The sequence below is a fragment of the Marasmius oreades genome, chromosome 9, assembly GCF_018924745.1.
Source record: "Marasmius oreades isolate 03SP1 chromosome 9, whole genome shotgun sequence".
Taxonomy (NCBI): Eukaryota; Fungi; Basidiomycota; class Agaricomycetes; order Agaricales; family Marasmiaceae; genus Marasmius; species Marasmius oreades.
Genome location: NC_057331.1, coordinates 113,000 through 129,285, shown reverse-complemented (window position 1 = coordinate 129,285; position 16,286 = coordinate 113,000). Strand labels below are relative to the sequence as shown.

At 45.6% G+C, this 16,286-nt stretch overlaps 5 protein-coding genes across 5 annotated transcripts; 3 read left to right on the top strand and 2 right to left on the bottom strand.

The window, feature by feature from the left end:
- Positions 1-169: 169 nt before the first annotated feature.
- Positions 170-706, bottom strand: E1B28_012986 (uncharacterized protein; the record flags this gene model as incomplete). The annotated part of the gene is made up of 3 exons (XM_043158135.1): positions 170-247; positions 307-519; positions 584-706. The coding sequence occupies 3 exons, from the start codon at positions 704-706 to the stop codon at positions 170-172; spliced, it is 414 nt and encodes a 137-aa protein (XP_043003478.1).
- A 7,452-nt stretch (positions 707-8,158) lies between these two features.
- E1B28_012985 (uncharacterized protein) lies at positions 8,159-11,075 on the top strand (the record flags this gene model as incomplete). The annotated part of the gene is made up of 18 exons (XM_043158134.1): positions 8,159-8,197; positions 8,267-8,359; positions 8,414-8,448; positions 8,515-8,542; positions 8,598-8,701; positions 8,765-8,942; positions 9,015-9,026; positions 9,079-9,170; positions 9,232-9,327; positions 9,409-9,439; positions 9,498-9,571; positions 9,639-9,655; positions 9,715-9,791; positions 9,852-9,923; positions 9,984-10,098; positions 10,194-10,298; positions 10,357-10,532; positions 10,587-11,075. The coding sequence occupies 18 exons, from the start codon at positions 8,159-8,161 to the stop codon at positions 11,073-11,075; spliced, it is 1,833 nt and encodes a 610-aa protein (XP_043003477.1).
- A 496-nt stretch (positions 11,076-11,571) lies between these two features.
- E1B28_012984 (uncharacterized protein) lies at positions 11,572-12,395 on the top strand (the record flags this gene model as incomplete). The annotated part of the gene is made up of 2 exons (XM_043158133.1): positions 11,572-11,679; positions 11,748-12,395. 2 exons carry the CDS (start codon positions 11,572-11,574, stop codon positions 12,393-12,395), a joined length of 756 nt encoding a protein of 251 aa, XP_043003476.1.
- Positions 12,396-13,756: 1,361 nt separating this feature from the next.
- Positions 13,757-14,096, top strand: E1B28_012983 (uncharacterized protein; the record flags this gene model as incomplete). The annotated part of the gene is made up of 3 exons (XM_043158132.1): positions 13,757-13,826; positions 13,894-13,950; positions 14,014-14,096. 3 exons carry the CDS (start codon positions 13,757-13,759, stop codon positions 14,094-14,096), a joined length of 210 nt encoding a protein of 69 aa, XP_043003475.1.
- A 1,108-nt stretch (positions 14,097-15,204) lies between these two features.
- On the bottom strand, positions 15,205-16,159 carry E1B28_012982 (uncharacterized protein). The gene is made up of 4 exons (XM_043158131.1): positions 15,915-16,159; positions 15,784-15,846; positions 15,509-15,724; positions 15,205-15,437 (listed from the first exon to the last, which is right to left on the bottom strand). Exons 1-4 carry the CDS (start codon positions 16,116-16,118, stop codon positions 15,357-15,359), a joined length of 564 nt encoding a protein of 187 aa, XP_043003474.1. The 5' UTR covers positions 16,119-16,159; the 3' UTR covers positions 15,205-15,356.
- Positions 16,160-16,286: the final 127 nt, after the last annotated feature.

Below are 16,286 nucleotides of genomic sequence, written 5' to 3'. Positions count from 1 at the left end.
TCCGAATAGCATTTTCCGTATCAAGTACATATCATGTTACAGATCCAATTGGTGAAGTATTATTATTGGACAACGCGTTATTCGATTCCATCCAAAGTTCAAATTGATTGTACATGTCTCTGATTCACCTCCTTTCAATCGAGCTCAGTCCCTTCTTATTACCATCCAGTTAGAATGCCGCCTGTGCTGCAGCGATCGCAGCGTTGGCTTCGTCGGAAAGATCTTGGACTTGTGACTTCAAATTGTCCTATAGATTGGACATTAGAATGGCCAGAAGCCTTTGACCAGAGACGGGAAAATACTTACCGGTGCCAGCCCTACGATCGCTTGCTCAAGAGCCACGAGGGAAGCGGCCAGATCCCTCAGATCTTCCTTCAGTTGCGTGACGGCATTCGGGAAGGCCCCGAATACTGCTTTCTTGGAGACAAAGTCCTGACAAACCTCCTTTAACGCTTCAACAACAGCACGGAAACCATCGACTAGGCCGGGGAAATCGGATGCAGGGATTGATCGGCAAACCTGGAGTTACGGATCAGTTGCCTATGAATGTGGAAAGCTTAAGGGGAGATGCTGCGGGACGTACGCTCAAGTCCGTGGTCGTAACATCGACATTGTTTGTGACGCTGACTAAATCAGTATGGACTTTCTGTTTACGAGCAGATTTGGTATAAACAGACAGATATTCGTTGAATGGTAGTAGGAACATACGCGTCCGTTTTACATAACTACTTATCAAGTCCGGTTAGGTTTCTTAAACGACGTTGACATATATCGCATCGTAGTGGGGATAAGCGACGCCTAAACTTGAACGTGTGCTCGTTAGTCGGTATTTCCCAAATCTGAAGAGGGAATGACTCATCCCAACCAAATCAAACTACGTCAAAGAAATCTGGGCCGTACCCTTCGCCAAATCACCAGGGATGCTAACCGTGAAGTTTTGGTGGGGAGAACGGCCCGCTATACAAGATTCTCCCGACTCCTCAGAGGGTGCACCACAGGGATAGGACGCACAGCTATTGAGGCCGAGTACTATCGCGACTTCGACTGCGCTCGACAGGAAGTTTCTCCGTACCCTTTTGAATTCGGGTCGCCTCGATCGCGGCCCTCAGGCTTCAGCCGAGCCGAGCCGAGCCGCAAGCTTTTGTCTTGTCCCAAAACGCTGTTCTCCTCCTAACCGTATAGCAACTAGATGGGTACCGAGCCGTGAGGGTATATTAAAGGAACGACATCTCAGAACGTGTACAACATATTTCAATCGGCCACAAACGCCCTAAGTCCAGAATTGCGCTACAGTTTTGGATGTCACTCCAAACCACCGTCCTTTCTCCTCAACGCAGCCAGTGTGATCTCGAACTCATAATACAGTCCCGGCGGGCGGAAAACAAAAACCCTGTGTCTTAGTGTAGCAACCGCACAATGCCGGCAAGTATTACACATTTGAATCCAGGAAATAAACTATGTGGAGAGGTACACGTTGGGTACACGAGCACTAAGCAGTAAGTACGCGATGGTCCCAACGAGCCAAGATCAACAATTCGAACGAATACACGGAAATTAAAATAAAACTTAACGGGTCTGTGAGCTTTACTGCGTGGTTTTATAAGTTCAGTAGGCCCTTTAGCATCGGAGAAAACAAAATCAAAGTTGGGGAGTACTCGAGACGACCGTGTAGGATAAAAGCGGTTCTAAGTTCTTTGAGTATTTTGATTACCGCCATACCATCCGTGAACAAATATCCAATTCTACGTTGACTTTTTTCTTGATATCGACGATGGGGGTGACGGAGTCAGAGGTGCGGAAAGCGACCATTTGCTGTCCACGTACTCTCACCCAGCCCTTCTCAGCCACGCCGTTGTTATCGTCTTCCTCATGATAGTCGGGTGGACAGTGACTAGTGATGCTTTGATTTGAATCTCAATCTTTTCCCAGAGTAAGATGTTTATATCCAAGTCAATAATCACTGAAACTACTGTTGTGAAATACTAGGCAACCTTCGCGTCGTTGAAGTTGTTTTGGGGCACGACGAGAGTCCGAGGAATGGTGGGACGTCATCTCTCTCGGCCAATACTCACACGCTGATTCGGAAACTCACTTTTTTCGTCCCATGAATGGGGTATTTTGAGATCTTCTTCAACGACTGTCGCAGTGAAACACGACTTCCACCGTTCTGATCCTTAATCAGTAGAACCCGAAGCGACGCAGTAAGGATACTCCAAAGTTCTCCAAAATTCCAATCACTTAGTCAATCTGTCAATGTCACTTTCGGACAGGTAACTTGTGCGATCTGTTCCAAAAATCAATACGAGCAGTGGATTCGGCGGTCTAAGAAAGTAGACACGTTTGTAAGCTCCAAAGCTCACCATGTGCTTGGGTTTTTCGAGTATTATAGGCCCTTTGTGGTTACATTGATGGAGGAGGAGCTACACGGGCAGTTTGCGGCAAGTGTCATGAGTACATCTCCTCATCAAGATCTTTTGGGTGACCTACGGTTATGAAGACAGGACGGTTTTTATTTCTGAACTTTTGAAAAGGCTTACCGTTAGCATTCACAATTCAAAAACCGGTACTTATGTAGCACCTGATCTGAGCTAACGTAGGAAAGACTTGTGGATGGAAACCTTTCAGTAGCTCCGCCCGCCGACGCTCTGTTATTGACGTTGATATCTGCCTGGAATAAAAGTATTTTACGCAGGCTCCCACGGCGCCAAACGAAGAGCCAATCACAGCATGACTAATCCCACAACAACCTCGTTGCATGGCTAATACAGTGGCGGCGTTTTAAAAATCCGAGGTTTTCCCACAATGCTATAACTCTTATATCTCGTAAACCACTGAGCTTCATTACAAAGTGTAAGTTGCAAAAATGTAGCTAGAAGTATCCAGAGGACGTATGCAAAACAAGGGGAGGTTACAAAAAACATGTGGTCCAAAAAACCATTACGTCGTGTTAGACCGCAAAAATGCTTATGTAACAATGTTAAATTTTTTTAGCTGCGTCGTTGATTCTGATGAAACAAAGAACACGTACCACAAAATGATACTAATAACGGGTGTAGCCACCCTTTGCCTCCCTCAGGGCCTGCACACGCCTCGGGAGAGAGTCGTACAGGTTGCTGATGTAGCCAACATCAATGCCTGCCCATTCCTCCTGCAATGCCTGCCATAACTGCTCAAGATTGGTTGGTAGAGGGTCCCGTTTGCGTAGTTTCTTGTCAAGATAGTCCCATACATGCTCAATGATGTTCATGTCAGGAGAGGAAGGAGCCCACCGTAAGATCTTGACATCGTGTTTGTTGAACCAAACACCTGCACGTGCAGATGTGTGTTTTGGGTCCCCGTCTTGCTGGAAAACAACGTCTGTCGGCTCGAGTTTGTAATCTCGAAGGGTGCCTAGATATGATTCTTCAAGGATTTCGACATATTGAGCAGCATCCATTCTACCCTTGACATGATGAAGGCGGCCAACACCATGCTCTGTGATGCATCCCCAGACCATCAAATTCCCTCCTCCGTGTTTGACTGTTTTCTTAACATTTCTTTCTTCAAACTCTTCATGTGGACGACGACGACAGTAAACCTTCCCATCTGACCCAAATAGGTTGAATTTGGACTCATCTGTAAAGATGACATCCCTCCAGTCATCTGCATCCAGTTCTGCCATATCCTCTGCCCAAATTCTTCGCTTTTTCTTGTGGATTTCCCTCAGCAATGGCTTGGATCTCCGAACCCGCCCCGGCAGCCCTTCCTCCACAAGCATTTCCCTCACTCTCCTTGGGCTTCTGTCTGGAAACAAAGCACGTTGGACATCAGCACCATCACGCCCACGCCCAGAATTGATCATTTTGACAGCGGCACGCCGATCTCGAGCTGAGAAAGCTGGTTTTTTGGCTCGTTTTCGGGGTTGGTGGTAAGGGTTGCCTGTTCTCTTCACTTCCTTGTAATTTCGACGTGCAGCTTCGACAGTAACCCCAAATTCACGAGCAATGTCTGGAAACTTGAGGCCTTCATTGTCTCGCATTCGAACAACACAAGCCCGCTTTGTTGGAGTGAGTTTGACCATGCACAGAGAATCTATACATTATAAGAAATAATTGTGTAAAGAAACAGAACGATAGACTCACTTTTCGTTGAGATACACGTTGATGAAAGTCGAACAAAAGTTGTCACAATGTCACGTGGTATCGCGTCTCAACGCATATTCGAGATTTTTTACTGTTGATAAGATTTTTTCTTCAAAGTTTTTAAACCCACACCATCTACTAATGATTTCCTACATTTCTCTCACTGAAAGTCTACAAAGACAATGGATACTTCCTAAGCTACACTACATTTTTCAATCATGTGATTGATCGGATTTTTAAAACACTGCCACTGTAGGCACCTCAGGCTGGAGTTTGACAGCCACATAAAGGCCTGTCAAGCCCCCAAAAACGCCGTGAGAAAGGGGCCTTAGAGGCCTTCTACGCCGCCAAAGTTTCCAAGGCGCCGCATGTTACGACTCTACGTGTTGTCTACCTGCTCCTATGACTCGCACGTATCCTGCTTCGCTGCTGCTTTTTCTCCTGTTCCCCTCTATCCCTCGCATCTTCTACTACCAATATGGGTCAGAATACACAAATTCCACCTTCAACGGCGCCTGGAAATTGTGGAAACCATACACCAAATCTCGGAATTTGAGGTTGTTCGGCCTGCTGGTAGTATGTGCACATACCTCTTCTTCCCTTCATTATTTGACCTTGTTCTCTATAATATCTAGGATTTTTTAGTATCGCTAAGCTATGACAATACCAAATGATATGGTGCTTAGACTCGTCGAACTACTTCACATCCTCTTCTACGACTCACCTATTCCTCCCCGCCACGCCCTGAATTTCTACTCCCTCTATCCCTCGCATTAGCCAGCAGTCTAGGCCACAGTGTACAGCTCAACTCTCTCGGAACCTTGGTGCCAGGAAACCGCCTAGTGAGGTGCTACTGTGTGGTAGGTAGGTATACATCTTGTCCCTGTCGTTATCTGACATCTATAAACTTCAGGAAATTCATTTTACTTGATATCTGAAGGCCAAATTACATTCAGGATCATAGGGTGTCGTGTTTTAGGTTGACACGGTCTGGGTGGTGTTACAGGTGCGAACACCGAAATAATTTTCCTAATTCTGCCTCCCGACCTTACCAGTTTTTTTTAATAATTTAACCTGATTTATATGAACTATCTCAAACCCGCCTTGTATTGTAGGTTTCGACAATTGGATACAGATATGGCACTGTATAACCGTAACTGGCGAGACCGTCTATACAGTTACGGCGTGCAGCCCTACTTTCAATATCCCCATCATCAATGACGGTCAACAGGTGTGTCCACCAGGATTGACCTTCCACTCCGTTACATTCTAATCAATATCTCTATTCAGAATAGAGCTACTTAGAACGTGAGTAAAGCCCGCCCCTGCCACAGCCTACACTAGGTTTGAGGCAGCATCTACACCTTGGTCAACCCAGAATCTCCACCATCGGGCCGTGCATCCTGAGGACTCGCCAGTGCGTACAATTAAGTGCACTAGGATTCATGGTATATGCTCAAATCAGTTCCCGCCATTGGCAAGGATGCTTTACCAGACGAGTGTGAGGGCGCTATCGAAGAATGGTTGGTAGGTAGTATGATATCCGATATTGTATGTACTTTACATTTCAAGAATATATATACTCCCGCAACGTGGTTCAGACTATGGCTACAGCAGTCCAATTGAAATAATGAAAGGAGAAAAGAAAAGAACCAAACTGGTTGTCACTGGCGCCGGCATGCCAGCTATTCAGTAACCGGCACTTTTAGGAGACTTGCCGCAACAAAAATCGTTAATGTATAATATAACACTCACTCAATCACTTCTTCCTGGGCTGAAATTCATTGGTATTATAGTATAATTAATCTATCAATTTTTGAGGACAACTGGACACTCAGATAATAGCTCACGAAAAAGTAAGAAACCGGTGCACCACGAGTATTCCGACATAACTACTAAGCTGTTGGACGTGCACTCCAGACTTTTCCATTGGCCGTCAAATATCAAGTAAACGTGCCAAATCAATATTCCTCGAAGTTTGTTTAAGATCTACAGAGGAATGTTCAGCACAACTCTTAAGATGAAGGCGACTATGGTTTGCGCTCTCCACTAATGCGAAGATATGGGTCAAATCACATGCCCAATTTTCTTACCTTTTCGTTTTCTGTATTGTGAGCGCCTGTTCATCCCCAAAAGTTAGTGGGCTTCTTATAATATGCTATTGACAAACATCACTTCAGGTATAAGGGAGGGCATGAATATTTCGCCAACAGGAAAGAAATTTATGTTTCGGAAATCTCCTCAGACTTCCGGTTAATCAATAGCCGGTGTACCGGTAACAAGTTCAGACGTCCCTCACTGACATTTTTTGCCGCCACGTCGCCTTCAGTTACTTTGCTTTGTGTTCAGTAGATACATATAACATGGGAGACTAGCGTTCGATCAAATCAAGGCCACATACTATATCATACCATGACTAAACCATTACCGTTCCCGGCGAAGCCTAACAACTTCATGGCCCAAACGTTTTGCTGCTACCGCTGAACGTCAACTTTGAATAACGCAAAGTACTCCTTAGTGGAGTCTGCAGGTCCTTGAAATGTTCAACAATCAAGGAGGGAGAGAAGCAAGATGAGCTGTAATGGTCACGATAGGGCATAAATTATATACACACCAGAAAAAGCTTGAGTGTTGCGTACGATAGGTGGCATCGCCTTGCTCAAGTAAACGAGTGAGGCTATAATTGAAGACATTGGGTAGTGTGATGGGAGAGGGAATATGAGGAACTGTTGAGAGGTGACAGGAGGAGAAATGGTAGAAGAGGACAGTAATGTGATTCGCTGATGAATAGCGCGTTATTCAGGTGAAAGTCCTTCTTGGGGCGTACGGCAAACACATTCTCGAGTTTGAATAGTCTGTTTTGAGAGGAAGTGGTTGGAGCCATTGTATACTTGTACTACGTCTAGGACGTAGAGGACGCAGAGAGGGCCGGCCGTATATATTCCATATAACCATAATCCCCATACGCAAGCTAATAATTCTAGTAAAAGAGTGAGGTTATAGGCAGATAAGCGAAAGACATTCCAGCACACGCACCTAACAAGTCCTATTACTGTCCCCATTTTTACTGTCCAAAGCGAAAAGTAATTTCATGCCACGTCGTCAATTCAAAACTTGATGCGGCTTCACGTTGAAGGCTTCAAAGCGGAAACACTCAGATCATGGAAATAATGAGAAGTGACCCACACACACCTATTTAAGGCCGGACTAATAGTGCCAGGAATTTTGGTAGAACGGGCGCTCTGGCGATTTTCAGAATACCCATCTGGACATTACAAGAAGCTCGAGTCAGGTTTTCTGGCTCATGGCATGACCGTCCGATGTGAGGAATAGAGGGATCTACAAGATTGAGGTGCGGCGGGTAGGAACAGATGTAAGTTAGTAGGAGGGAGTAGAACCGTGTACGCACGGTGCTTGTAAACTTGAGCGGCGTAGAAGGCCTCTGAGGCCCCTTTCTCACGGCTTTTTTGGGGGCCTGACAGGCCTTTACGTGGCTGTCAAACTCCAGCCTGAGGTGCTAATAGGACGGGTTGTGATTGGCTCTTTGTTTGGCAGATGGGAAGGAGCCTGTGTTTTATGTCCGGTCGACTCAAATTCCACGTTCGGAAACGTGAACGTGAGAGCCTCCAACCTGGGAAGGGACTGCTTTTGGATAATAAAAATGAGGCTCCAAATAGTCTCCCTTTCAGCGCATAGACTCCGTTGAAATAAAAACACTCAGTTTAAGAGAAGTCTTGGAATTCAATATAAACTTAGATTTGGAGGAACATTCACCCTCGCTATCAAGTCTCGAAGTGCGGAGTATCCAGAAGTATCCACTTGCACATGTTCTGTAGCACCAGAACCCGCCTACATTTTTGTTGGAGCTTTCCGTCGGAAGACCTGTGATAATTTTGTAAATTCATAAATCATGCCTAAAGCCTTCTAAGCGATTAAAGGGACGAATTGAACGATTGATGTATGCCTTCATTCGTTACGAAAGGGCTGTCATTTAGTGGAGTTTTGGTTTTAACCGGAAAAGAATCAACAGGAGGAGTATGAGTCTCGTGGCAGGTATTCATGGTCTTCCGCATCAGGTCCGGCTATTCCCTCTGCATGTCGAATATCTCTAACACGTTGTCTTCACCTTGTGTCCCCTTTTTTAGGCTTGGTCGGGCGATCCCACTCATGAGAAGAAAGTGGGCTATGACAAGAACGATCCGAAAGATACTGGACCGAAGCCCTCGCGTTTTGGTGGGGTGAGTCATGATCCCTCTTGCACTGTCACAAGCTCAGCGTATCTTATCCTATAGTATTGTAACCATGGAAGCGTCCTCTTTCCAAGCTGGTGAGCTGTGTTATATTATCTTCCCAATTCCTTTCCTCTTTCCTCTAACTTGGAACTTACCTATAGGCATCGTCCCTACGTTTTGGCCATCGAAGTTTGTATCTGTGTTCTCTGAGCCGTTTAGGTCTAACTACTACTATCCACCTTAGCAAGCGATAGGACTAGTCGCGGAAGCCCTTGCTAAAATTCTCGAAGACAGTAGAGTCTTTCCGCCACATACGTGGGCTCAAGCCGCCGATCGTTTGCGATTCCCGTACGTTCGTTTTTTCCAAGAAAAATATTGTTTTTGACAAAATAAAACCTTGATAAAACCTAGCTGGTGGGACTGGGCCAAAGATGCCAAGAAAGGCTTGCCACATGTACTGACCGACGACCGGGTTCCTTTGGTTTTACAATTGGATGACAAAACTGCAGCAGCAACTGTGACTTGCTCCAATCCGTTGAGTTACTATCTGTTCAAATCTATACCCGATGGATTTCGAGATATCACGGATGTAAGTTGGGCTTTTGCTCTTCTTCCTACTATCTGTTTAGTAATCACCTCACGTAAAAAAATCGATTTTTAGCCCAAGGCCGGAGTACGTTCTAGATCTACGCAACTCTCAAGCTTTCATTTAGTTTGTCCGACAGGTGACTGCCTACTTCTCAAAATGGATGCGAACTCTTCGCCACGCTCCGAGTAGCCCGAATGCTAACGAGAGCAATACCGAAGCATTGAATAAGTAAGCAGTCGTTGAAAATTAAAATCTTCGATTATAATCTGATCTGATTCGGACATTCAAGGGAATTGATAAAGAACGCGAAGTGTCTTACAAGCCGTGTAGCTTCAATGTTTAGTTTGGATCCCAATACAGATACTCCAACAGATGCCTCTCGGATGTAGGTTTTTCACACTCTGCGGGAAGAAACACTGCCGATTCGATTTCCAGCTATGATGAATTCTCAAATCATACCGTGCAGTCCACAAATGAGTTGCACCATTACACCGGTGGTATGCCCTGTTGCCTTTTTTGACCTGCCACTCATTTTCTGACATTGATGATACTAAGAATCCCTCGAAGGAGTTCACGATACGGTACATGACATCTTGGGAGGAAATGGCCACATGGGGCATCCAGATTATGTGGGTTTGTTGCCTGTCTGTATAAACTCCTCCATATGAAGCAGTTGACTCTTTTCCTCCCTTCAAGGCTGGATTTGATCCTATGTAAGTCTTCATCACATGGTTGCACATTCTCTTTCCAAGAATTTCCTTGTTGCTTTCAGATTCTATATCCATCATTGCAATGTTGATCGGCTCTATGCACTGTGGGAATATGTATATCCCGAAAAAATTTACATATGTTATTGTTTTTCACCCTTCAAAAAATGACCTCGTCTATTGATGCTATGATATCATTCAGATTGGACCATGGGAGACAAAAGGACGTGTGTATTCATTTACACAAGGCCAAGGGACTTATGCACTAGTTTATGTATGTAGCCCATGATTTCCATCTTCATCTCAATGCCCACAGCTAAGCCTCTATTTTTAGAATTCTGAGCTCTTGGGACAAACTGAACTTGCCCCTTTTAGACGTGAGGATGGAGAATACTGGACCACAGATGATGTCAGATATTTCTATTCTTTTGACAAGAAAATTCCCAAATGTAGGTTGCCAATCTTCTTGTCAGTCTCACAGATATCTTATGCTGTCAATTTGTCAAAAACTCAAAACTCTAACTTGATTTCCTGACATGGACAGACTATACCTACCCTGTTGTTGAGGGTGAAATTGACATTTCCAAGCTTCCTACTGCTGCAGAGCGTGAAAAATATCGAAAAATCCTTCAGTGTTACTATGGTATTGGTGAGCTGATTGGGCCTCCTTCTTATTCCTTTCCACAAATTCATCACAAACTGTTTAGAAAAATCTTACACTACTTTGCCACCCAAGTTTGCTTCATTCCTGCAGCCTCTCCCTCAACAGAACTTGGAAACTCAAACCAATACACCTGCTCAGATTGTGATAGGTGTTCAAACATCTGAGTTTGCATTTAATGGTCCCTACTCAATTGAGGTCAGTTATACACATACCGACAAGGTAAGTTATTGCTTATTGTTATTCCTGACTCTAACTTGCAATCTTATCTTTCAGGAAGAGGAACATGTTGGCACCATTAGTGTCTTTACCCATCAACCTGATTCCAACTGTGCAGCCTGTAAAGTGAAACTTCAACTAGGGTCAACCATCCATGGTCTCCTCCCTGTACCTGACAACATCATTCAGGACTTGGTAGCTGCCATTGAAACAGAAGACACTGAAGGTGCTGCTCCAGAAATTCTCATTGATACACTTAAAGGTCGTCTATCTGCAACAATTTTGGATCAGCATAAGAAACCAGTGGCTCATGCCAAGCCTGGCTCTGGACAAGGGTTTGTGGAGGATGAGGACGGTTCTCATGTGCTTGAACCACATCTTACACCAGTTATAACAGTGGCTTCAGCTCATGTTGATAGGGATGGAGGTGGCAAAGATAGGTATGAGGGGCCAGTGAGATGGTTTGGTTGGAAGAATCATGGGGAGGTGTTCCATCCTGATCTGGACCCGGAGAAGACTGGCTGGAGGCTCGAGTTGGAAAATTGAGCATATGACGAAGTGATGTTGAACCGTAAGTAAAGAATGTACTATATAAAATACACCTATGCACCGTGAATTTTGTTCTGAATGTAAATCCCTTGCCAAACGTGTTTTGACTTTATTGTCGCCACCTGGAATGATATTTTGGTAAGGCAGAGGCGCGCCGCTCACGGAAGAAAAAATTTCAAGTCAATTCGCAAAGTCCGAGTGTTTTATCCAGCTTTATTTCTTTTCTTTTCTTTTCTTTTTTTTTCGCTCAACGTAACCGGAACGGGCCCGCTTGGACCTTTGCTCCGACCATCGTGCCTAGATCCGGTGGTCATCTCAGCTTGAACCACCACCACCCAGACGACGGCCACATCTTCCTCACCCCATACACATTCTCCATGCCACATGAGTTGTACATGGAGCCACAACCCACCATGGGTATTTAACACCTAAGCCATCGCCCGGAACTCGTACCTCAACCTCTGAATTTCGAGATCCCACTACTGTATCGATCATGTCTATCTACTCTTCTGAACACGCAAAACTATCAGGAAAGGAACAAACAAAGGGCTTCTTACAAGATCTCGAGGTCCGAAAGGGCTCTCAGGCCGCTACGCCATCGGTAAGTTGCGGACATACTGTATCTCGTCATACTATTGCTAACCTCCCTTTCCTCTCTCATATCTACAGCTTAATGAAACCCTTCATAACACGTTTAGTTGTATAGGATTCGAATGGCACGATTTGGATGGGTTACACTGGCACCGGGATCCAGGGTTCGCACGTGGACCTGAGGGACATATTCACAGCGGTAGCAAGTTGGGAGACTCGATATCTCGACCGGAAATCAAAACCGGGATAAAGTCGTACAACCGAGACGAAAGAAACCATCTCAAGGGCCCTAGGGACCTTGCCCATTCTTCCGGCAGCGCTTCAAGTTCCAATCGGAAGTCAAAGAAACCCCACCGGATGGGTCGTTCGGCTTCAGATCTGCACATTGACACTTTGCACGCTGTCAGTCGAGTCACTGAGAATCGAATCCCGTTTCCCAGTTATGTTGAAGACAAAGATGACGGAGAAGGCCGGTGGGTAAATATCAACCCCTCTTCGTCGGATGAATACGGAGAAATAGCAACGCCTAAACCTCGACCTTCCGTAGTTGGAGAGAGGTGGAACGAGGAAGAGACTACGGACATCGAAGGTCTAACAGAGGATGACATTCTTGAGCTCGTGAAAAAGATCGAACGTGAGGCTAGGATGGAGGAATATGAGAGTGCGAAAAAAGAGGCGATGGAGTTATCGGTCAAGTTCGAGGAGAGTTATTTTGGGTTCCAGTAAGGAAATTCAGACGAGTTGCTGATGTGATTGAGCGAACTTATGGTAACATTTTATCGAGATTATGCCCTACATAGACCCTTGGACATTATGCATCATGAATCATGTATTTTATGAATGAGAAACACGAATTTGATAAGATAAAAACAAGATCGCACTTTAGAGACCATCTTCAAATCCTGAGACAGCCCATCTCCTGGTTTTCGTAATTCCTTGCCGCTTTACAGTTGATAGCCCGACGCAGGTCGGTGAATGACGGAAGCAAGGTAAGGTGGAGGGAATATGGGTCTTGAAATTCCTTCTCCTCCATATTATTGTCTGGACAAGAATGACCGAGTCGCAGCGTAGGCGATAGGTCCGAGCTTGCTGTAGGTGAAATTTCCGACTAGTTCAGCGAGGGTTTATAATCTTGAAAGTTTACCGTCAGTCATACGTTCACTAGACATGTTAGTGATGAACATAACAGCGACGCGCGATAGAAGAGAGGTACTCCGACTCCAGACTGTAAGAATTAGCCCATCAGATGGTTACAAGTCATACGATCATCGTTCGCTCGCTCTTAGAACGACTCGGAAGTGCCAATGGTGGGCGTCAGAGGAAAACGTGTGAATCGTGATTGCACTTATTTGGCGCCGATGCTCGGTCGGCTCGGTCTTGGCTCGGTCGCGGCAACAAACAACTTGCAACAAACGGAGGTTGCGTACTTGCTATTCGCCATCCAGCTTTCCCTGGCACCTCAAGGCCTCAGATTTCGACACGAGTACTATTCCCCTTCGGAACAGTACTGTGACTATGGTGGATTTACCGTTTTACCTGTCCATGACGAGCTTCCAGTTCCGGACCCAGGGTTACACCGAGCCCGGGTCTCGGATAATTCAAGTGAATGAAGCGTATCAAACAGCTAAAGCGAACACATGGTTTCCCTTCAAGTCACTCTCGTACTCGTACGAACGGAACTCGTGCCCTGTGAACATTTCGAACCCTTCTTCAATACCCTCAAATGACCGACCTCGTTGTGGTACACGACCTGCCCGTCTAGATCGCGAAACACCCGCTCGTACGAGGGCGAGGTGGGCGCAAATCACTCATTTCTCAACTTCTGAGCATCTAACCAAGCTCGCACGCGCATAACCGACAATCATTTGCGATTTTCCGTCAATTCCGTTCCCAGTTGGCACTTTTTTCCTCCCTTACCTGTCCAGTGACAGTCCTTAAAAATGCCCTTTTCCCTAACCTTCCCTTCGGACCGCACCTCTGTGACCCTCGATCTCATTGATAACGCCAAAACGTATAAAAGAGACCTTCTCCGTCCTCTCGAGCTCTTCAGAAACTTCACTCTTCTTACCTACCTACTTTAACAAACGATGACCAACGAACACAGTCGTGCTGTATTCAACAAAGCATTCGACAGGAAACTCCTTGTGGATAACTTTGGTGCGCTTCCCTCCGTCGGCCTTGGAGTCCGAACAAAGTCCTGACCACACGTGTTTCTTTTTTCTAGCTCCCACTGTTCAACAGAGGCGCGACTTTTACCATCCTACAGAGGCTCCGGAGGATGGTACGCTTTAGATTTCTTAACGATACCTCAATTCGGTTGCTTATCCTCGTCTTTCTCTTTCAGCGATCCTCGTTGCCTCTGGGTCGAGATCAAGACGATCTGACAGATTGACCAGGAAATATCGCCACCTCGGTATTGAAATGTAAGTTCCATCAAACTCCTTGTTTACGGAATGACAAATCTCATAAACGCCACCGAAAACTCGAATAGACACGCAGGTGAAGTAACCGAAATCCGACGCAGATGATGGTTCTTCAGGAAGGTCATTGATGACAACGATGACGACGATGAAATAAGCTTTATGGATTTTATACCCTGATGCTTCTACCGACTTCTGCCGATATCTATTGAAGGGTTCTCGGTCTTGAATGACGACACGCTGGAGGCCCCGGGGGAAGAGATCTAGGATTTGATTGGCGGCATGGAAGATATAGATATACCACATGTACTGTGACTTCATGAATTCATTGCGAGGATCACACTTGTTATACAGTTCAATGAGCGCGTGTTGTTTTTTGATAATAGTATATCTATTCGAGGTTGGAATATTGTCCTTCATCGAGCTGGATCCCAAAGACCGGAAAGAGAATGTGCTAGAATGAACTAAATTGAGAGGAGGATAACGTAGTACAGGGGTGGAAGAACGCACCAAGATATAACTACTCATCCTACGATTCCTTATTCTTATTCCACCAAGATAGAGCTCCGTGTTGATCCTAACCACGATGGCGTAAGTAAGTACAGACAGTAAAAGAACCCAAAACGCGAACGCGATACAGACTTTTGAAGTCACAATGTCTTGTACGTGCCAAGTCTGTACGTTTTTGAACTGAGCAGAACGAGATGTACATGAGACAAAACGCAGAGATTCCCCGCTTGAACAGGGATAAAAACACATCGGAACCCTCATAACCTTCGCCTATGGATGTAAAAATCCGGAGCAAGCCCTATCTAGTGAAGTACTGGGTCAAAAGCGAAAAGCATAAGCGGTCTGGATCAGGTTTTACAGGACGACTCGACTTACTAGGCTTCTTGAGTTTTGTGGCGACAATACTTGCAACAGAATCCGGGGTCGAGTTTGCGAACCGAGAAAGAGAGAACATGCGAGCGTGCGGCGTGTCGAGTCCAGAGCAGGATGGTGGTTTACTTTCAAGGCACGGTCGTGACTAAAATCTTGTCACACATGTAGAACACCGGTCGGGCCGGTATCCGGTCCGTAAGGCGGCTGTATCCAGGAATTCTGAGATTAAGAAACGTGAATGTTATTCGCTATCTTCATGGAACCGTATATACAAGAAGGTAAAATAAAAATTCAGAGAAAAAGACAGAACTATTCCTCTAGAGCAAGTTGAACCTCGATCGACGGTCCTCTACATCCCCATCTAAGAAATACATAGGCCCATCTATCAAGCATACGCAGCTTGAGCAGAAGCAAGAACATTATTAATCTCATCCGCGAGAGTTTGTGCTTGGCCCACAAGATCAGCCTAAGGGGTAAAATTCAAAACATTCAGAAGGAAGCCCTTTCAAAAACCCGTAAAAAAACAAGAATCCTTACAGGCGCTCTCGCAAGCCACACATTCTCCAAAACCACAGACGAAGCTCGAAGGTTATCGAGGTCCTGCTTGAAAATGGGGGATACACCTCCAACTGCGTCGAACGCAGGTTTCTTAGCGACGAGGTCGTTCATCGCTTGGCTTTCCTGACTAATGATCGTTTGGACGGATGAGAGGAGGTTTTGGAAAAGGTCGTCGTTGAATGGAGCAGGGCAAGGCTGAAGAGAAGATTGATGGTGAGGGTGGGTGTGTAGTGTATATATATACATATACGTACCTCCATATCAGCGGCGGTTGTGTCAATCGCGCTGATCACGCCTTGTAAGTCGGTGTGAACGAGCTGAAACCAAGCCAGAAAGTAACGTTAACCCCTTCTATTTTTGAACGAATTAGCATAAGCATACATACCATGGCATCAGAGGCTAGTCCTCCGGAATCCGGAAAAGCAAGAACGTGGTTATCGAGGGCGAGAGTTTGAGTTGAGATTTGTTGAACGTCTGCAGCAATCTGGTCGAGTGAACACACTACGGCGGGTGCTGGTGCTGCGAGGGAAAGAGAGACAAGGTTGGAGAAGGCGAGGAAGAAGGTCACAAAGCGAGCTGCGAATGCCATTTTTTCCTGATTGTGTATTGGGTGGTGGTGGTGGTTCTGGGGTGAGCGAGCTGCGGCTTTTATACGGTTCTCCCGGCTGTGTTCAAGCTCCGGAGGCGAAGTCAAAATGATTCGAAATGAATTAGAATTCTAGTATTTCTATAGGCTTACGCGGGTTTACGGAAAACA

Bases quoted from the DNA above. Each gene is read 5' to 3' on its own strand.
- E1B28_012982 (XM_043158131.1), bottom strand. From the start codon at position 16,118: ATGGCATTCGCAGCTCGCTTTGTGACCTTCTTCCTCGCCTTCTCCAAC. The intron at 15,725-15,783 runs GTACGTATATGT...TCTTCTCTTCAG, and splicing joins CAACCGCCGCTGATATGGAG to CCTTGCCCTGCTCCATTCAA. The intron at 15,438-15,508 runs GTAAGGATTCTT...TTTACCCCTTAG, and splicing joins TGTGGCTTGCGAGAGCGCCT to GCTGATCTTGTGGGCCAAGC.